The sequence below is a fragment of the Mytilus galloprovincialis genome, chromosome 5 (assembly GCF_965363235.1).
Source record: "Mytilus galloprovincialis chromosome 5, xbMytGall1.hap1.1, whole genome shotgun sequence".
NCBI classification, from domain to species: domain Eukaryota; kingdom Metazoa; phylum Mollusca; class Bivalvia; order Mytilida; family Mytilidae; genus Mytilus; species Mytilus galloprovincialis.
This window is the reverse complement of record NC_134842.1, coordinates 6976770-6999695: the sequence shown is the minus strand read 5'-3', so window position 1 is coordinate 6999695 and position 22926 is coordinate 6976770. Positions and strand designations below refer to the sequence as shown.

The following is a 22926-nucleotide window of genomic DNA, read 5'->3' as shown; positions in this document are numbered from 1 at the left end:
ACTGTACAAGAAAACTTATTATCTAGTATATGCAGTGATTTCTTTAAGGCTATAATCTAAAATATGTATATGTCGGGTACATAGGAAAAAACCGGAGACATCAGAAATACATGTTCCATTCTTTAAAATAGTGTGCTTTTAAAGAATGAATTAAGCTTCTAAACCATTTAAGATTGGAACAGTCCGTGAAACAAATTTCTGTGATGGATTGCAGCTGATGCTGATGTTACCTCTTTGTATGTTGGTATTTCATATGTGTATGTTTATATCTTTCGTGTAGTGTGGGTATTGTTTGTGTGAATTGTCTCGTACTTTTTATGAAGTCGACTAAAAACTCTGCAGAACTTGCCATTTTGTACGGACGCTGCTTTGTGTCAGGATTGAATTTTATTTTTAATTCGTTATAACGTCTCAGCTGACTTGTTATAACGACTAAGCTTATCTAACGTCTTATCAAAAGTAAGCTAACTCGTAATTACGACTTATATGACTCGTTTAAACAACTAAACTAACTTGTTTAAACATCTTAACTAACTCGTTTAAACAACTAAGCTAACTCGATAAAATGACCCGGCTAACACGTTTAAGTGACTAAGTTAATTCGTTATAACGACTCAGCTCATCTAACCTAAAATAAGAAATCAATCAGACCTAGAAAAATCCAGTTGCACGAGTTAGATATTTATTTATATAGATGTTTATATTTAAAACGGGTTGTATAAAAGTGGGTTGGCTTCGGAAGGTCACAATGCTGGTTAATTAGATGGCGTCTAGACTAAAATACTCACGACATCTTAATACATAACGTCGAGTGTATGCCTCGTAAACTGTTTTTTTTAGACTTTTTATTTATTTGGTTATACATTTTAGTATGTTATAAGTCGATTATGAGAATTTGAGTCAAATAGGTTTACATGAGTTTGACAGCTAGTGCCCCTTTAAACTAATGATAATAATTTTAATTATGGGGCAGTGTTTTCGAGAGCGACTATCTGGAAGGCTTACATGTAAGTGATAAGCGTGCGTATATATGATTGACATTCCTAGGCTACAGAATGTACTTGATAAACGACCAAGATACAATATAGCACATGATATATCGGTGCGATAATCTTGACCATATGTACGGTCAGTTTTCTATTGCTTACCATCTGTTTCATTTACTATAAAACCGTATAGTTGTAAAATAGAATATCATTTACCTAGAACCATGTTGATGTACATTCTACTCATCGTTGTTTCTGTTATTGAAATTCAGTTGATTTTAACTATTATTCCAAAATTTAATTCTTTGAAGATAATGATGATGTGTGTTGTTTTTTCTTTTACTTTTTTTTCTTTGTGTATTGTTTTGTTTGAGTTTTTTGTTGTATTTTTGTTGTTGTATTTTTTTTGTGGATGGGGATCCTTGTTGTTTTCATTCACTGGTAATATTTAGATAAATATGGCCGAATCAGCATGAATCTATTTAGAATCATACTAGTCACCACCTCATGCTAGTAATGTCAATAAGCGCTATATGAGTCGTTGGACTTATTTCAGTTTATGAATAGTAGTATCTTTGGTCGGTTTGTTGTCTCTTAGACACATTCCCCATTTCTATTCTCAATTTCGTTTATTTTTCTATTAATCTGGGGACATGTGTAGGGACTTTGTCTTTATTGTTATGTTATGACAGATGCTTTTAAATTAAAATAACAGAGGTGGAAGATTGAAAAGGAAAGATATAATGCTAACCCGAAATTTTATCGAAATTACAAATATAGACTCAATTTTCTTTTCTTCAGATACAAATTAATTATGATACTGTGTGATATCCTTCGAATGAAATGTTTTAGAAGAAGATGTGAAATTTGAAATATTTTATCGAACGTGCAATACGGGGTCTGCGATACGGGTTTAGCCATGCGATACAGGGTAGGTGATACAGACTGGGGAAAAGAACCTTTATTAGATATAATAATAGATATTGCTGTAATTTGTACTAAACATAGAATAAAATATCTTATTTTTTTTCTTCCATTTTTAGGCTAAGTCAACACCAATGAGTAAGTAAAATTATATGTATAGAGATTAAATCGGGTCTTCATTGATGCATATTCTTAACTTACTAGCTGACTTTTTTTACATACGACTAGAAATACACATATACTTATTCGAGATATGATGAGGTGATTGAATCTGTTAATTTCCTCCTTGAAAGTATTTATGTACGTTTCGACAACAATGTTTATCGACATGTTGTAGGTAATCATATGGCTACTAATTGCGCCTCTTTAATAACACAAAAAAACAAATAAATACTGAACCCCGACGAAAATTCAAAACGGAATGTACCTAATCATATATCAAATGCAAAAAATACAAATTGGATGTTTAATTGTAAGAAAACTAAGAAATATATGCTTTATCGTTGCAGCCAAAGGTCCTGATTTGGTTTGCAATAAAAAATGTAAATATGGGTTCAAAGTTCGTGCTGATGGATGTGAGAAATGTAAATGCAACAAAAAACGTGAGTCTGTACTAAAATTAAAGTGATGGGATGACACATCTTCATTTTTATGGAGATGTTGTTTACCAAGCACGTGCACGGAAATTTAGAAACGATCGTGGTAAAGTTTATCGATCCGTTACAATGATTGATAATTTAGCTTATTTATTAGTTGTTATTGGCTTTTAACTTGCTGTTAACTACTGCGAGTACTCCCAGATCTGTACTTAGTGTCTTCATGCGATGTACAAGTACTCGGCCACGTCCACCCTCATGTGTTTGATAGATGTATTTCTAATTGTATCCATCGGAGGAGTTGAACCTTTCTATTTTTTTTATTTCGTTCTTGTGTTTTACTGTTACACAACTATCCAATTGAAGGGAGGGTTGGGATCCCGCTAACACGTTTGACACCGACAAATTATTTACGTATGTGCCTGTCCCAAGTCAGAAGTCTTTAATTTAGTGGTTGTTATTTGTTTCTGTGCTACATAGTTGTTTTTCGTTCATTTTTATGTACAAAAAATAGGTCGTTAGTTTTATCGCTTGAATAGTTTTACATTTGTTATTTCGGGGACTGTTGGAGCTGACTATCCAGTGTGGGGTTTACTCATTGTTGAAAGCAGTATAGTGACCTATAGTTGTTAATTTTTGTGTGATTTGGTCACTTGTGAAGAGTTTCCTTATTGGCAATCATACTCATCTTCTTTTTTATATATACATGCTATAAATTGTGCAGCTAAAGACATGTGTGAGTATCTTTCTTAATTTCTTCAATATTTAATTTTTAAATTAACCCTTTAACGCAATATTATATGCAGCATTAAATATCAAAATATCATTAAACTGAAGGTTCTACAATGTCCACTTAAGAATGTAAAATAATGTATAATATAATTTGAGATCTAAACTATTAGAATACAATATACCTAACAGGTACACTCAAGACTAACAATAATGTTAATATTATCGTAATATAAATGAGTTGTTGCATATTCAACGGTGTCATGCGGGTAATGCAAATTTTGTCATTTATTATAAGATGTGTCTTTACATCAATTTGACCTAAATTAGTAATCATTTAACAATCACAGTTCCCTAGTTCCACATGATTATTACACAAGTAAGTCGTGCGAGCAGCTGAAATCTTGTTTATTGTTGGTTTTAATGTAGTGACTGAACTTGAACATCGATTGACAAGATGTACATAATAAAATGTCATTTTGTTATTTTGTGTCCAATGTTAGGGAAGGTTCGGCATCAACACACTTTTTTAACAGAACATATCATAGTTGTAAGCCGTAAGTTTTCTCTTTTAAAATGTTTAACAATATTGATTTCTCGGACTTTTATAGCTGTGTGGTGAGGGTGTTGTACTGCAAGTCTGTGTAATGGAAGGTTAACATTTGTTTAAATATCGTCTAATAATCATTAGAGAAACAGATATCACACTTTATATCGTGTGTCACGATTATTCTCCACTCAATATTTAAAATGATCGGTAAACTTTGCGTTTCAAATTTTAAAGTCAAATAGTATCGATTGGAGAAATATCGTAAAATATTTGAAGGGTTTGTGAAATATTATTCTACGTTTGAACTTTCTATCCTTATGATTCTTTATAATCGTATCATGTAAGATACAGGTATATACTTTTTAAAAGTATTTTCAATTCCGTACCATTTTGGGATTTTTTTATCCTATATACAAATTTAACTCAAAAAGATACTTTTAATTTATGCGTGCATGCAACTGCAAACCGATTTGCCATTTATAAATGAGTTTGATTGCATTGTTTATTCGCAAATTTTCTCGAAATTATTTTTGCAATATGCATTTTCACAATATCTTTCTATCCTTTTCGAATTAACGTATGTATACATATATTAATACTTTGGTGGTGTCTTTTTACTGCGACATTCTGTTTCAGCTCCAGTTGACTACTGGTCCAAACGAACATAAGCAAGATCTGCAGCAACTGCCAACCTATACCTGCGGAATTTTTTTTCCAAAAAATCTTAATTAACCGTTAACATTCCTACTCGTATGAGTTGTCTACCTTTTTCAATATATTTAGTTATGTTTATATTGTGTTTTCGGTTGAAAATTGTGTTCTGTCTTATCGTTTCTTGTATGAATTCTGTATTTTCGGTTAATTCTAATTATGTTTTATTTGTAACTATTTTAAAGATATTTTCATTTTTCGTGGATAAAGAATTGTGTTAGTTCAAGTAATTGTGACGACGTTACACCATTATTTTAAAATCGCCTTTCGAGACCGACATAGTCATGATAATTATTTGGATTCCTTTTGTAAAAATAAATGTTAATGTCTGAATCTCATTTCTCATAAAGGTATCCATTTCAGGATAATATATACGTCACAAAAATACGTCGCTGTTTGTTGTGTTCTGTTGTTAAAGGAAGATGACCGTTGCTACTCTGCGGTTTACATGTTGAATTATAAAAATATATTATTTAATTATGCGATTATCTGTGCTGAGTGTTCTTGTGTGTGTTGTTTCTATGTATAAAATTGAGAATAGAAATGGGGAATGTGCCAAAGAGACAACAACCCGACCATAGAAAAAAACAACAGCAGAAGGTCACCAACAGGTCTTCAATGTAGCAGAAATTCCCGCACCCGGAGGCGGCCTTCAACTGGCCCCTAAACAAATATATATATGCTTGCGTTGTTTCTGTTGTTCCGTCTTTTCCTCTTATAGTTGATGTGTTTCCCTCGGTTTAAGCTTGTAACTCGGACTTTTTCCTCTCAATCAATTGATGACTTTTGAACAGTGGTACATGTATACTAGCGTTAATTTTATTCATACGCAACACAAGCTGTAACACATAAAAAAGAAATGTGTTCATGCGTCAACGAACTAGTATAACAAAAATAACAAAAAACCGAGCTCCAAGGCTAATTCAAAAAAAGGAGAAGCACATACAAACGGACAAAATCAAACCCTCTCAATCAACGGATCAAGTAATGAGCAAATGACAAAAAGAAGTAAAAAATTAACACGTCATCATAAACTTTATCAACTGCTACTGATGGGCTATTAGTCCCCGATTGTAACATCAGCCTATCCTTCGCTCATACTTCTTTACTAACATTGTTTCTATGATGTTTTTTTTTCTTATATTCCTTATTGACCAATAAAAACATTGTGAATGTAGATTAGGCTATTCTTTCAGGTCTCAATTGATTATATAATAGTAGCTCCTCATGTATTTAAAAATGTATCAAATTTGGCTTTTGGTATCTATTATCTAAACTGGTCCTCATAAAGGTAAATAAAATATATTTTGGGACGCACCAAAGTCATTCATTTATTGTTAAATAAAAATTGTTAAAACAAAGCAGAATATTGTAAAATATAGTTAACATATCAGAAAAAGCACTGCACACAACACAAAACAAAATTGCGAGTCTACAGTATATACAATGTGACGCAGATAACACAGTGGAGAGCTGTTAGAAACTAAAACACAAGAAAAAATTATAAAAATAAGTTGAAAAGGGTTCCATTCATTAGATCGATTTAAAGTAGAAAAACACAGACCAGACGTGGGAGGTTATTTATACAACCTTAAAAAACAAAACAGACAAATAACAAAATGAATAACACAAGTTTCAGATAAACTACTCAAGACTACAACAAAAAAAACATCAGATTCGGACTTCTCTTGAACTGAATTTTAATGTGCATATTGTTATGCGTTTACTTTTCTACATTGGCTAGAGGTAAGGGGGAGGGTTGAGATCTCATAAACATGTTCAACCCCGCCGCATGTTTGAGCCTGTCCCAAGTCAGGAGCCTCTAGCTGGCTTTTGTTAGTCTTGTATTTTTTTTTTTTATTTTAGTTTCTTGTGTACAATTTGGAGTTTAGTATGGCGTTTATTATCACTTAACTAGTAAATATATTTGTTTAGGGGCCAGCTGAAGGACGCACCAGGGTGCGGGAATTTCTCGCAGCATTGAAAACCGTTTCTGAAACAATAGTATTTCATCACAACAAAGAAAAACACACTATAAAATATCAATTGGAAAGCTTAACTCAATAAATAACCTGTTTATTGCATAAGCGAATGGACGGAACTATGAACTACATCAAATGTTAAGCAACAAATTGTTCATTAACCATAAGCACTAATTTGTATGTGAATGGGTTATTCTAAACCTGTTCATTTGTTTGACTTTCTAGAGTTTAATAATTTGTGTATATGTGGTTGACATTCCAGTGATCGATGTGGCAGTCACAACAGCAATTATTTCATGATATTCTCGCGGTATATCAATGGTGATTCTGGGTCTGGTCGTTGTAGTTGGCATAATTATATCAGTCATTCCTTTTGAAGAGCCTATTGCCACCTGGAACGAACTGATATCTGTTGACGTAAACACCTCTCTCCAGTCTATATAGTTGACGCCATGGTCAAACCTTTTCCCTGCAATGAAAAATATATATAAGCCTATATTCCAACAGTATCAAACAAAATTGTGCAACTTTCTTAGTTTATATTAGTCATAGGTAGCTGCAATTTTTGTTTCATCTTCAATTTACTATATGAACAACAAATTAAGACTATGGTATCATTTAAATAAGGTAGCATACGCTTATCTAACGGATTTTACTCTTTCGACTGATAAGGTACCAGCAATCGTTATTCGTCAGCGATCCTAAATGCACGTAAACATATTTTTCTCCTATGCTTTTTTTTTTTTGGTATGACTGCCAATGAGACAACTCTTAACCGAAGTTGAAATGAAGTGGATGTAAGCTCTTCATCTTTTTTATCGTTTTTTTTTATTCTAAAAGATGTTTGCCTCGAGAATCACAGCAGATACATTTTTTTTACATGCTCATCTCGTGCAAGAAAATTGGTACCGTTGATGTCATTTACATATTCATATGCCTTACCTGATAATGATGGTTTAGTATAATCACATCTAACTGATGCGTGTTTGGCCTTGCTAGATATATTTCCAACATTTGTTCCTATGACGTCCACTTTGTATGTCTCCTTGTTTTTTGAGTGAAGATTTTTAATTCGAATGTAATTCTTGTTAGGGATTTGAATGTCCGAGACCAGAGTATTGTTGGTTGACACTCGAGGGAAATACGACTTCATCCCTGAAAGATCATTAAAATAATCCCATCGGAAAGCTAGTGTGCTCAGGTCTCCCGTGACATTATTGATTCCAGTGTCAGTTAGAAACTGTATTTTTGAACCAATGTTTTCTGGTGAATTGTAAGAGACCACTAACGGCCCGCTGTGGGTATATCCACATAGTTGAACACCATTGATACAGCGAAGTTGAAGGAATATTCTGCTTCCATGTTGGACTCTAAAATGATTTGACTGAGATACTGATAACGACGATGTAGCTGTCCAACCTATGATATCGCACGATGATTCTGAAAAGCCTGAAATTAAAAAGGAAAAAAAAATGTCAGAAATGCAGTACAGTTTAAGCATTATATGAATATGACCAAATTTCATTGTTTTAAACACTGCATTCTCTACCGACAAAAATTATTATCATATTTTATCGTAAAGATGCACTGCTGACTGAGATATAAGTCATACGTTTGTATTATTCAGAAAAAAAGGACGAGAGTATCTTTCAAAACAAGAATACATAAATCCTTTCTGTCATGTAGACAACTCAAAATTAGTAGCTTATTCATATAAATATAAATATTTATTATTTCATTAACGGTCTCTCTTGTAATATAACAGTGAACAGTTAAATTGTCTGGCAATTTACATTATATCAATTAATTACGTACCAATACAATATTCACAAAACTTAACATCACTTTCGTCGTCAATAACTTGCCATCTGGAATGTACACTGGTGGTTGTGTCATTCTGGACATCAGGTACATACAAAAGTGACGACTCTAAACTTTGAATTATTGGAGGAGTATGATCGACAACGAATGGATGCGACGTGAATTCAGATTGTAATCCCGCATGGTTTATAATCACAGTTCGAACATAAACACGTTCACCATGTGTCAGGTTGGCCTCTACAATATCATGCAAACGATGTGATGATGACACTGCTGACTTCATTGCTTGTAGTTCGAAACCCCCGTTGACGCTTCCGATTCCTATGGTGACTTGCTTAATGCCACTGTCTAGATCAATAGCTCGGACACAAACGGACATTCCATTTGATGAAATTTGTTGGGTACTAACGGTATTATTATCCTGTGCTTCTGTATTTATTGCGGAACATCTTGATACACTTATCAACATTGCTGTTGATTGTAAAGCTCCATAAATATCCAAGGAAAAATGTTTTAATGCCGTTTCAAATGAAAAGAAGTTGTACTCTGTTACCAAAGAACCATCTGAATTACGAGCGAAAGGTAGAACCATTGACATATCATCAACTGCCAGTAAAGCTTTAAAGTCAAATGTCACATCTGTTACAGAGACTTTAATCTTATAAACACTGTTTTTATGACATGTTCTTTGTTCTAACCACCTAGCTTTGCCCGTTATGTGTTTTTCATATATTTTCTCAAAATGTGTACAGTCAAATGATTGAGGCGGTGTATTGTCAATCAATAATGGTAATGACATCACAATAGGACTTTCATGGCCAGCCTTGTCAATAGCCTTTACCATGGCTGCAATCGTGTCTCCGTGGTTGAGATTCCCATTGTAAACTATGTGGTCGTGAATATCTATCTTTTTAAAACTAAAGGAATCATTAGCCAATGAACCTTCGCCATTAAAAATAAATCCTACGTAATATGAATCAATGAAAGAATGTTCGTCCGCAAATCCATGCCAGGAAAACTGAACTGGTTGATTAATAGATTGGTAGATGGCGTCCCTGTGGTGTCTAGTATTGTAAACTATTCCAGTAATGGGTGCGATATCATCAATCAGAAACCCATCGGAGCATAGTTCGGTTTGTAGACCAATTTTATTGATTGCTCTAACAGTCGTGAAATATCTAGTTCCAGGTTCAAAAGAAAGGCCTGTCCAGTCTGATCTTGTCTTGTGACCAACATCATGCATGCGCACTATATCATCCGCTGAGAAAAAACAAATGGTGTTTATAAATTTTATAACCTTTCTAAAAATGATTAATACAAAATAAAATAAACGAAATTAAAGAAAATAATAATAATAATAATAATAATAATAATAATAATAATAATAATAATAATAATAGAAAAAAAAATAATAAAAATCATAATAATAATAAAAAAAATAGTAATAATAATAATAAAAATAATAGTAATAATAATAATAAAAATAATAGTAATAATAATAATAAAATTGAGAATGGAAATGGGGAATGTGTCAAAGAGACAACAACCCTACCAAATAAAAAACAACAGCAGAGGGTCACCAACAGGTCTTCAATGTAGCGAGAAACTCCCGCACCCGGAGGCGTCCCTCAGCCGGCCCGCAAACAAATATACACCAGTTCAGTGACAATGAACGGCATACTAATTTCCAAATTGTACACAAGAAACTAAAATTAAAATAATACAAGACTAACAAAGGCCAGAGGCTCCTGACTTGGGACAGGCGCAAAAATGCGGCGGGGTTAAACATGTTTGTGAGATCTCAACCCTCCCCCTATACCTCTAACCAATGTAGAAAAGTAAACGCATAACAATACGCACATTAAAATTCAGTTCAAGAGAAGTGCGAGTCTGATGTCAGAAGATGTAACCAAAGAAAAATATCTTTATTTAGAGAGTGATAATTTGAATAACATCAATTTTCAAATATCTTTCTCAAAAAAAAAGAAATGAAATATAAACTTACCATACGGAGAAGTTCCAACTGATACCATGAAACTTTCGATTCCACTTTCGTCATCATAAAATACACCATCCCAACAGGATAATACAGAATCTGTTGATAGAATATAATCCGCATCCTCCTCACAGTTTGATATGGAATCGATAACAAAATATCGCTTGTGTATATCCGGTGACATGTGATCGACCAGGACTGGTTCCGATTGGAATATCTTATATAATGTAAACGAGTACCATGCTTTGACGTATGCAACATAGTTCGTTTTATGTTCCAGTTGATGTTTTGGAGACAAACAATGAAGGGCTTTTGTCTCCTTTCCGACATCTCGCCAAGGGTTTTCATTTGCTAAATCAAAAATACCACTACCTGCCTCACTGTCCTGTATACCAAATGTGTATTCAAAACGCCATATTGTTACGTTTAGGTTGTCTGTCCATTCAGACCTTAGGCATGACGAAGATCCGACTATAGATATATCGGTGTTCGGCACAATCATTCGTACCCGTATGGAACTTTTATCATTGTTTTCAAATTTACTTAAACACTTCTGTTGTGAATCGGCTTTACATTTATGTCCAACAACAGCACACGTGCAGTCGTTATTGCAGTATTCCGCGACACAAGAATGTTTCTGTATAACGAGGTTTCCCTTGGTATGATTCCGGTTAAAACTTACTACATCAGTTGTTATTTTGCTCTGAGAACTTAAAATACCAGCATAATTTTCTGCCCAGATAGTAAAAACTAGCTTTTCAGGAAGATTTTTGGTAGTATCGATGTTTATGGTTGTATGTTGCATACGTCCCTCGTCTTGATGAGTGGGTTTAACTTTATACGCACCAACGATGTCAATGCCACTGTAATCATAGCCTATTGATATATAATAAGTTTTAATTTTGGACTCTACATCACTAAATCCATACCATGATAGATCAAATCTTATAAAGTTAGAAGCCCCAGGAATCACTTCCCAACTTAAAGGCGGCATAAATCCTCCGATTTGAGGAGGAGAATAATCGAGCATAACTTCCTCGCTATATGCAGTGCTACAAAGTAATGCGGCGTTGCAAGCTGTCACCTTAATAACATAAATGTCTCCTAAACGAAGTTGATTATCTTTAACCAATTTCACAGTAAAGACAATTTCATTTGATATAACAGTGTCCGACATTGGAATATGGGTGTCTAACATGCTTTGGATTGCAATAGTAGTTTTTACAATAGGACTTCGATCATCTTCAAATCTCCACAAGATTTTGAAAAAAGATGGGTCTGATATTATCTGTCGGAAAACACTTTCTATATGCGGTTTGGTCAATAATACCGGTGGAGTGTTATCTATTATAAAACTGGGCGAAGATCTTTCTACACAAAGTTTCACTTTATTACAGGCTCTAACAGTCACATACATAGGTAAATCATTTCTAAGTTCGAGTTGACTTTTTACAAAGGCAGACGACAAAGAGACATTCCAGCGGTTCATAATATCGCATAACAATGGTACTGTACCTATGCATACTTCAAAATGGTCGATTCCGGATTGTGGGTCTTCAAATCCAATCCACCTGGCATGCAGTGACGAGCTAGAATGATGGTAATAATTCATTTATCTATTAAAACACATAATAAGAAAAATAGTTAACCCAAACAAATGTCTGCAAGTGCCTGTCCCAAGTACGAAGCAAGAAGCAAGTTATTCAGGAGTTGTCGTCAATGTCTGTCATAATAAGTTTAAGTTTAGTGTTTTGAACATAAATCAGACCGTCCATTTGTACATTTGTTCTGGTTGATGCCTTATCAAGCTTACTCTATATACGGTATGGATTTAATTTTTCTCAGTATTTAAAGCCGTCCGTTGACCTATAGTAATGCATATCTTCATCATTTACATAGTATATAGAAAGATTATTTTCCTATTGGAATTCGTGACATTCCTCATATTTTTATATAAGATGAATTCTTGACCGATGATAAAACATTTCTGTATTTTTATGATGTAACTACATCTTTTTTATGTTTATGTACGTCAAAATATCTATTAAAAAATCATATATGGTATATAATTTAACGTAGAAAAGCGTGTATTTTCACTTTATCTATCGCGCTTTAATCAGTATCAAGCTACTGGTTGTCTTCAGTCGTACAAGGTGAAAAAGGTCTAGCGATGTTCATATTAACTCAAACAAGACATATCAAGGTTACAAAAAAAATTAGGGAATCTCGTGAAATCCAAAGGAAGACAAACTGAATATTCGTCTTTTGCTATGGGTTTGTCAGTCTTTTCATGTCTACTATATGTTTTGTTAAAAAGGAAAATACAAAATGTATTTTGTACTTTGTGATAAAAAATTTATACAGTCGGGCGATTCAAATTTTGTTACAGATCGTATGCAAACCTGCCTCTTTTACGGTTGCTATTCCGTTTAAGGTAGCACAATACAAAGATTTTTTTACTTCCAATCACTAACCTTTGAAATGCTATAACTTTCTTATGAATGCATAGAAAAAAATAAAAGAGGTATATATAGATAGATAAAAGATTAATCTTTTAAATGAATGCAATATTTTTATTATGCAATCATTATGTAATCAATTATTATGTAATTAGTGGCAAAATCTGGGTACGTTCACTTGAATGAATTTAGTTCTATCATCTCTTTAACTATACAGAAAATTTTAACGAAATCTTAATCAACACATCATGGGCTTCAAAAAGTGTCTCAGATTGTCTCTATGGTATTCCATTCTCTCATAAATCTCTAATTAGTGTAAACATCCTAACCACATAAAAGAAGATAATGTTTAATTAGGTGTAAAATTTATTCTATACATTCTATCTGAAATCTGAGACACCCTTTTGTAGATAATGGCCATAGAAACAACATATAATAAAATCAACCCTCTATGGATTCCTATGCAAAAGCTAATTTCATTTAAAAGTGGAAATTTGGTGAAAAATATTTTAGACACAGTTAACATTATAATTGGTTACATAATTGTTGCATAATACTAACATTGCATTAATCTGAAAGAGTAATCTGTTAGCTATCCAAAACTACCACTTTTATAAATTTTCAAGCATTATTAAGAAAGTTACAACATTTTAAAATTTGGGAGTTGGAGTTATAAAATCTTTGTATTGTGCTACCTTAAGTGTCATATTTATTTTGTAATAATGTTAGTAAGTATACACTTATTTATAATAATAATTGTCTTTACATCAATACTTACTTATCAGACTCGTATCTTGAATGCATTCCAGGTTCCCCAACAACTACTAAACCTGGTATAGGAGCAGAGTTGTCAATTATTACACCATTAGAGGACCCATGACTACAAAGTCTTGCTCCGTTACAGGCTTTTATTATACAGTAATATCTCACTCCTTGTACAAAATTTGATGACCACGTCTTCACTGAAAAACAAACGTGTTAATGCTACCCTTGATATTTGTTCCTAACATTCAAAACGAATACATTATAAATTATATGATAAATGTAGCGACATATATATTGTCCAGAATTCCTTGATACCTTAAAAATTAAAAAATAATAATCTGTTCTTACCGTTTCTCAAGCCGACGTTTGTCAATGGTTCTATATCGTCATTCGCAGCTGTTAATCCAAGTCCAACATGATAACTTTCAATTTTTGAATGTGGATCGTGAAATCCTCTCCACTTACAAGATATGCTTGTAGTATTTCTCTGGTAGTCTATATCAATCTACAAAATGTTTTATAGTTTTTAAATTACACGGTTTACATATCAATCTACAATATGTTTTATAGTTTTTAAATTACACGGTATACATATCAAATTATTGTACCTCTACATCATTGAAATAACAAACTACAATAAAACTGAAAGTTTAACTGACTACATGTTTTCCTTTAAATAGTGTAGTGAATAAAGCCCATATCTAAGAAAGACTAGAAGTTATTATTTAAAAGAATATATATGTCAACACTGACGTTCATAAAACCTGAGATGTTAACAGAGTCATTTATAATTTAAAAAGTATATACCAAATCTAATTAATATAAAGCTATCACTACTTTGTAAAATTAGAAACAATATAGATTTATAAAATGTTGTAACAACCTTCTTGGATGTTCACTTCAGATTCCCGTTCATGATATGTTCCAACGATTTTATATATCTAACGATTGGTTTTGATAAATTCGATGATGGTTATTTCAGAACAACTAGTGATGTGCAATAAGTTCCGTATTATCCAATTATATTACTCAAAACAGATATAATAATGCATTATTGCAATTAAAAGTGACAATAATACCAAATACAATGTTCTAGATATATTATTGAAACAACTTCTATTACATTAGAATTCTCAGAACGAATATGTTGTTTCCTATCTGTATACTCACAGCATCTGTTTGAACTTGCATGTTTGCAGGAGAAATGTCTATGACGTGGCCTTTCAGTGGGGCTGTACTATCAACTAGGAACGGCGTAGACACAGAAAATGAGTAAAGACCAGCTCCGTTTGTCGCCTAAAAAGAAATCGAAAGTGTTGAACATATGTGCGTGTGAGTGGTGCTTCCCTTTATAATATCTCTTGACAAATTAGTACTTTAGTTAAAGGTTGTCTTGGTGTATAGAAAACGAAAAGTAGGATAATAGTTATCAAAGGTACCATGATTATAATTTAATATGCTAGACGCGCGTTTAGTCTACATAAGACTCATCAGTGACGCTCAGATCAAAATAGTTATAAAGCCAAACAAGTACAAAGTTGAAGAGCATTAAGAATACAAAATTCCAAAAAGTTGTGCCAAATACGGCTAATACCGTGACCAAAGACATTTTTCAAGAAAATGTTATCAAAATGTTACTGTTCCCTTTAGTCGATTCATTTGAATCAAAACGTCGTAATCGATTCTTCTAATCTTTTTTTATTATTTGAAAATTCTACAAAATTTGTTCAATTAAAAATATTGATTGAAAAGAGCAAAAACGCTTTTAATGAATTGAAGAACATTTTGTTTTCCTTTTCTCCAACTCCAAAAACAATTTTAAATGTAATGTACATTGTATTACGAACTAAGACAAGCCCTTTTAATCAAATATGTTTTCTGCAAATGGTTGAATGATTTCTGAATAATCAATACACACGATCAATGTTATTGACTGCGGAATAGAATGTTCCTATCAAAACTTGCACATATCATTCAAATATACACTCAAAATATACATTAAACGAAGGAGAAACACTTAATATCTATATCTCTTTTACTTCAAATACGAGTTGTTTTACATACGAACATATCTTTACGCACACTAAACATGTGCGTTTATTAACAATAGTTTCAACATTGATTATTATTAATATGATGTTTATCTATTTGAATTTACACTATTAATATTCACTCACATAATTATCACTTATGTCAAAATAGTACAGAATGTTAAAATATAAATTATTTTACGTAATACTGTACTTTCTTCCCATTCATCAAGTAATATACCTTTACGATAGCATAATACTGATGTCCATCAATCAATCGACTGTTCCCATTTATTTCTGCAAATGTTTCAGCTTTGTGGAATGGAACGATATCTGCAGAGTTGTTTGTAGAACCTATTCCAATTTCAAACTGAACTATGCCACTCTCCTTGTCCTCAATTCCAAACCAGTGGACCGAAATTTGATGACTTTTTACGATATAACTAAGTTCGCCTTCAACTTGTGTAGTGCCAGTTGAAGGTGGAGTGTTGTCGTAAATTACGCCTTCTGAATGTCTTTCAACAGATCGATTCAAATGATCAAAAGCTAAAAATATTTCAATAATTCAGAAATCAAAATGTCTTTGATAACGGAACTATTTTCTCCTGATTTATTATTGACCTCTTTGGATGCTGTGTATTTCAGACACCTTCTTAAGTTCTTTATGATAAAAATAAATCCAGAAAAGGGATTTAGGCACACCCAAATATAGAGTGTTTGTAAAGCTAAAAATGTTATGTTTATATTGTAAATCCAAAAATATAACCGACCTTAATTTAGCTACAGCAATCTACAGCACATAGTTTTTATCACTATCATGCGTGCTTCGTAAATATTCGCTCAATATTGAGTGTAGTGTTACAAAGTATCGAACGGTTCGGATATAATCTCTTGTCGGCGCGATCAAATGAAACATACAAAATAATATGGGAAATTTGAAAGTAAAAACTTCAGTACCTTCCACTAATTTTGTAAATGTTATGATATCAGTATCAAATAGGCGACCATTTTGATATAAGGCAATCATTGGACTTTGTTTATGAATATAATGCTGTATAATTATTAGACCCAAATGACTTTACAAACTTCTGGTCGCAAGCGTACGAAAGACAGGTGTTATGAACATGTTAAACATGTAAATTATTCTTGAAATTAAATAATCGTTCTTTAAATGTGAGAAATTTCCTCATTGCAAGAAACCGAAATTGCATTTCAATATATTAGAAGCATTATTGCTTTTTTCTAAAGCAACTTATTCAAGAAATGTTGCAAACCATTTGAGCCATAACAAAATGATGTACTGAAGAAGCTCTGTGTTATGCTCTCCATTGAACAATTTTAATTTCAAGCCTTTACTTTGGATAATTTTGTTATGTTTCAATGAATGAACACCACTTAAAAATCAAAGAAGATAGTACTGAAGTCTGACAGCTTGCTTGTATATAATATTTGGTTCTTGTCCATTTCACTACTAGTTTGCCCCAATATAATTGATTGATTGCATTAAGCTATAATTACTTTAAGACATGTTTCATGTTTATGGTGTAATTCTTACCTCGTACAGAAGCATAATATACTTGTCCTGATTGTAAATGCAAGTCTGTTACTACAACAAGGTCTGTATGACCAGCTGTTGTAAAAGGTTGAACATCATGTCCACCAATACTAGTACCTGTATGTGCATAAAACAAAGATATGATTTATAATAGTTATATAAGGAGGCGGAGGACCACAATGATGTAAATAATTATCTTTATTATAATTGTATAGTTTATTAACATAAAACAGAGCGGAATGTACCATGTGAAATGGAAATTCAAAACCTTTAAGTCGAAGAGATGGTCAAATTATAAAAAAATGATCAAAAGACAAAGAATTCATCATAACACTTCTTAGGAAGCCTATATTAAAGCAAAGCCAACCAATCACTAATGATTCTCTTGGTTCTGGTCACGTGTTACACATGTCATGTGTACAATAAGTTAAAATAACTTAGTTAGTTATATCTTTGAATTCAGTTTAAATATTTTTGTACTTATTTTGTTCAACTATTGTCAAATCACGTCCTCCGATAAACAAAACTTCCTCGATAATCACACGATATCGTTCTTACCTATGGCGTATTGGTAATATGCAATCGAATTTGGATATCCGAGATCTACTCCTTTTGAATTTCCATAAAATCCTGACCACTGAATATTCATTGATGAGCCTTCAATTACATAACCCTTTCTTGACGGTATAGAAACTTTTCCACCATTTGGTATGTCATCATCAACGAGGAATCCATCACTACAACCTTGAAACGAATCTGTTAAAGCGCATATATACAGTATTCCATTTTCCTTTAAAAATGGGTTATCAAAATTTACGAAACCAGTTGTTGTATTTGTTAAAAACAAGCACGACGAATCATGTGAGCAATCAATAGACGGAATTTGACTATTCTTCATAAGAAACCATCGGACAGAAACGTCGAATACTCCAAGAATGAAGCCTGCTATTTTTACATTCCGTTCGGCAAAATCTAATTCATTGTCGTGAAGAACTGTCAAATATTTTCCAATGTTAGAACTATGTTTTAATTCTGATATGCGCATTATAGCAGGATTATTCAGATTTAGATCGTAAACTATCTTTTTATCATAGATGTTAGGATCGTCTATCACAGTAGATCTACTGCAACCTCGTTTGATATCGCCTGATGGGCAGAATGCTTCTATACAAACATATATTTCATGGTGAAGATAAACTGGTATATTAAGGCAGGCGGAGTCCTGTAACATATGGACAGATAAAGATATTGTTTTTGGCAGACAATTTAATGTTAAACATTTGAAAAAATAAAGCATTATTTTGCATGCAATTGAAAGTTATCGATGACGTTGAACCTAAATAGCTAAGGTAAAAGATAAAATAATATGGCCAAACAAAGTTCACACGGCCATCGATATAAAAACTTATTGCTCTCAATAAGTAACGTATCTTAAATTGATAACATGTTAATGGTCTAATTCTTGACTAAGTAATAAAAAATTGATAAAAGAACAACTGCTGCTACGACCTACATAACCTGTACCAAGATGTTTCTTTGCTTATCGATGACAATAAGTATAAATGTAGCCACATACATTTCTAGTAGATATTAGTTTTGACCATTAGAACCTTATATTGCGACAACAACTATGTGCCACAGAATGATTCTTTCGGGTAACCGTTTTTAGAATTCATATATCACAGAACATCTTACCGTAAAATGTGTTTTATTTGTAAAATCTTCTTTTCCTATGACGGACTCCCAGTCTGTTAGCATTTTATTGCTTTTATCTTTAAATAATGACCACCGGTAACCAACTGTAAAAGTGTCTTTGTACAATACGGTGCAGGGTGATTTCCACCATTTTACAGTTGTATTTATACAATGATCAGCAGCTTGAAGCGAGGCCTGAATTTTCAAGTCTAGGGATTTTACTCTTTCAACTATAATTTCATTAGAAATCGAAGGTGAAAGACAATTAAATCCGAAACATGGTTTAACAAACACCTTATAAGCTCCTTCCCTTAAATTACCAAGAAAATATTTAAATCTGTCCTTCCCAACCGATTCATACAATACCGTGTTTTCACAATTAGTATTGTCCGACATTTTGCATATTCCTATCTCATAATTTGATAAATATTGTACGTATTGTTCATCAATTGACCAGTACACAGGTAATAATGATGTAGAAGACTGTATTCCCATACCCGGATCGCACTGATGGAGATGTAATGTGATGTAGGACGAGAGATTCGAATGGTTACTTTGTACATCAATGAAAACGCTGGAGACGGAAACTACTGGCATGAATGTTACAATCATTTGATCGGAGTGTTTCCTCTGATATTTAATAAGAACATTCGTATTTGTAATTGCAAATGAGGCAAAATCTGCTATCAACGAATAAGTGACACCATATTGAAGAGATTGAATAAGTGTAAGTTCTGACTCCTTTGACGAAATATTCCAGCTTCTCAGTTCGTTTTCTTTGCGACAACGAATGCCATGAGAAATTGTCATAGAGGAGGTCACAGTGGAACTGTTTAATATCACAAACCCATCGGACGATACTCTGTATATTTCATGATTTTTATAAGATGCCCTAATAGTCACATAATATTGTTTCTCGGTTTTAAGTTTGCCTATAGATTCGCACATTATTTCTTCATTGGTTGCGTTAAACACGTGAAAAGTTATTGAATCATCTGATTTGTTAACAGTATCGACTCCTACATCAAATTGTATCTCCTCATTTGTAAAACCTTTCATTATAAAACAGTAAACTTTAGCGTCATATATAACATCAACATCTTGGTAGGGTCGTTTGCTTCCAGGATAAACATCTAAAACTATTCCGTATCTAGGTGGAACTATATTTGGTAGTTTGAAAGAAGGCGTATTTATACTGCAATAATGTCCAGCGTAGTTGTACACGTGCATTTGAATATGGAAGGCTAAGCTTTTCTTTGAATCATACATTTGTAATTTGTTCACAGGGTATTTAATGCATTGGTGATGTATATCACACTGACCACCGTGTGATTTGATATTCCACTCTAGAAAAGGTGTTATGTACGTATTGTCTATGCCTGCAATGATAGTATAAATGTTATGTATTTAAATAATATAAACATTTCTGACTTTAAGATTTTGAAAACACACTAAAGCACTGTTGCAACTGTTTGTTAAATTTTTTTTTTAATTTATTTGACAATCAACTAACTATTTGTCAGAGTCTTCAGCATGAAAACTTTTGACAACATTTCGTGTCCAGTGTTTTGATGTAAGAACTATGTATACTGATAAGGAATACACTTTGAAATGCGGTTTATTAAAACAATCTTTTAAGTATGAAGAGCATTTGATATGCTTTATTACCACTTATGCATTCTCAGTATTTTTATTATACTGCAAGCTGTCACACATAATAAAAACCCGGTATTCAAGGTTTTTATACTGGTAAATTTTACTTTTGAGTAAACAACAGAGTTGTATTAAATGTGTTTAATAAGTCGCACATTCTTTCAACTGTTGATTTTCGTCGTCTCCCTAATTTTTTAGATGGTTGCTCGATAGTTTTGGATATTAACTGGCATCTGTTTTGATTCGGACACTACTGTTGTAAATATAGGGGTTTTTTTTAATTAAAATGTTTGGCACGCAAGTAATTTTAATATATAAGTCTGAATACCCTTGTTTTGTAGATCGATAATGTCCAATGATGATGTTTTTGAAACTTTATTTTAACAATTATAGCCGATCCTTCAACGTTCCACCCTCACTCTTTTATTAAAACGATATATTATGCACTCGTTCTATTTGCACAGTCAAAATGCGTTGACTGTATATTTCTATGGCATATACAGTCACTGACCCGATATCACTTTTCTTCATGAATATTAAAATAGAAGTTGTCGAAACTACATTTAATTACTCATACGACCTCTTCAACCTGTTCTTGTTTCAAATGTATACAACGACTCAAACTTGTTTCTTTTACAATTTTTGGGAAAATATTTTCACCTGTTATTATTTTAAGTTGAAATCTATAAATCATTATGTTTTATGCTTATTGTTGATATTATAGTCATACTAAAACCAATTTTTTCGTCATCAATTGCTGGCTGCAACGGGTAATGTACATTTCATAGTGTTGTATATTTCTCCACCTGAGGCCTTTATAAAGGGGGACTTTTCTCCCAATATTTTAATCAAATAAATAATATTAACACATTACACAACAATTGGATTTTACTTTACATATCAAACATATAAGGATTTGGCCCGAAACGGGGAAAAAGCTCGACAGGGCCTCAGATGTCTCCGTTTCTAAACCTCATCTTATGTCGTTGATATGTCAAGTAAATGCACTATTATTGTCTATATAATGTTTATGTGTGTTTGTTTTATGTCATACAATACTTTTGACCTCTATGATTAATCTATTTGACACATTACTTATTTTATGTTCAGTGTTTGCTTGTTATCAAGGATTTCCCGCTTTTCTAACTTACCAACACGAAACATTACTGATCCTATTTCTTCTGTTTGTTCAGTGTCATAAAAGTTTCCCTTGTCCCACTCAGCAATCACATAACCATTATCAATAACGGGCTTTGGAATATCCTGACAGACTGGTGGTGTTTCATCGGCTAATATTGGTCCGAACCAAATCTTCTGGTCTAGACCTGCTCTGTTTTGCACTTTTATGAATATGTATATTTGTTTCTCTCCTATAAGACCTGGGTGATGCTGGACATAGCTTGTTAGATGATGCGTTTTAGTGTAACCAAATACAGTTGGACTATCAATTTCGGATATATCCCTGCCAAACCCTACAAAGGCATTGACAATCTGACTGTGATCTTCACGAACGTCCCACGAGATATGAAAGAGATCTGTTGGCGTGTAGATATAGTTTAGTTTATAATGTTTAAGAATGCGACACAAAAATGATGATACGGCATTGCTCTCGTTCATAGTTTTTAATGTAGTTGGCAGTAGAGTAAAAATGTCGTCGTTGCTCTTGTTTGTACATACGTTACTACATTCATCCCCAAATAGTTTAACTTTTGACAGATTCTCCTTCATAAGCCAAGGAACGCCGTTGAGGCAACCGATTGATTCCACAGTCTGAGCATGTTTAATGCTAACGTTGACTATTTCAGGAACACTTGTATCGAATGTTATTCCGTCAGAACAAGCACTCCTTGAAGGGCTCATTGCATTATTAAAAGCTATAACAGTCACATAGTATTTACCCTGACCATCTGGAAAGACTAGTTTTGTAGATGTGTGAGTAGTTTCTAGTACAATAGAACCGTTAATATTACCGATAATCATGTCTTGCAAATGTGTAATGCAGTCTCTACCGATGGCTACTCTATAAAATTTGATACCACTTTCATGGTCAATAAATCCATGCCAGTGTACAGTGAATACATCTTTACTTGTATAGTCTATATCGGGACTGCCTACTGGACCTTCCAAAACCACGCCTACTTCCGGAGGAGACTCATCAACTAGTATGTCAATATGGTCGAAGGCGACAAGAAAGGCCTTGTTTGTTGCTGTAATGGTGAAGAAATATCTCCTGTTATGGTTTCCGTTATGTTTGTTACATGTTTTCAGCTTCTTTAGTTCTGCAACATACGTTGTTGTTGTACACTCACCCATCATCGGACAGTAACATGACGTTGTACTGTTGCATGAACTCTAATGAAAAAAAGAAATTTTAGACTTGGTTATACTGGTACATCTAAATAAGAAGTAAATATCACTTTATACCATGTTACTGTGAAAGTATGGTGTTCAATATTTATAAAATGTTCTTGTCA

At 32.9% G+C, this 22926-nt stretch overlaps 1 protein-coding gene and 1 long non-coding RNA gene across 2 annotated transcripts in view; one reads left to right on the top strand and one right to left on the bottom strand.

Moving 5' to 3' along the window:
• Positions 1–2024: 2024 nt before the first annotated feature.
• Positions 2025–5893, top strand: LOC143075043 (uncharacterized). The gene is made up of 3 exons (XR_012978218.1): positions 2025–2048; positions 2420–2512; positions 4422–5893. It is a non-coding gene; the product is annotated as an uncharacterized LOC143075043 (long non-coding RNA).
• A 662-nt stretch (positions 5894–6555) lies between these two features.
• The window catches only part of LOC143075042 (uncharacterized), a 37640-nt gene continuing 21269 nt past the window's right edge, over positions 6556–22926 (bottom strand). Inside the window, exons 9-20 of the mRNA XM_076250280.1 lie at positions 21604–22804; positions 18800–20178; positions 17663–18326; positions 17105–17221; positions 15791–16095; positions 14690–14815; positions 13868–14024; positions 13533–13716; positions 10305–11884; positions 8294–9559; positions 7421–7927; positions 6556–6947 (exon numbers count right to left, since the gene is read on the bottom strand). Coding sequence (XP_076106395.1) covers positions 6700–6947; positions 7421–7927; positions 8294–9559; positions 10305–11884; positions 13533–13716; positions 13868–14024; positions 14690–14815; positions 15791–16095; positions 17105–17221; positions 17663–18326; positions 18800–20178; positions 21604–22804 — 7734 coding nt within the window. The 3' untranslated portion in view covers positions 6556–6699. The remainder of the gene's footprint in view (positions 6948–7420; positions 7928–8293; positions 9560–10304; positions 11885–13532; positions 13717–13867; positions 14025–14689; positions 14816–15790; positions 16096–17104; positions 17222–17662; positions 18327–18799; positions 20179–21603; positions 22805–22926) is intronic.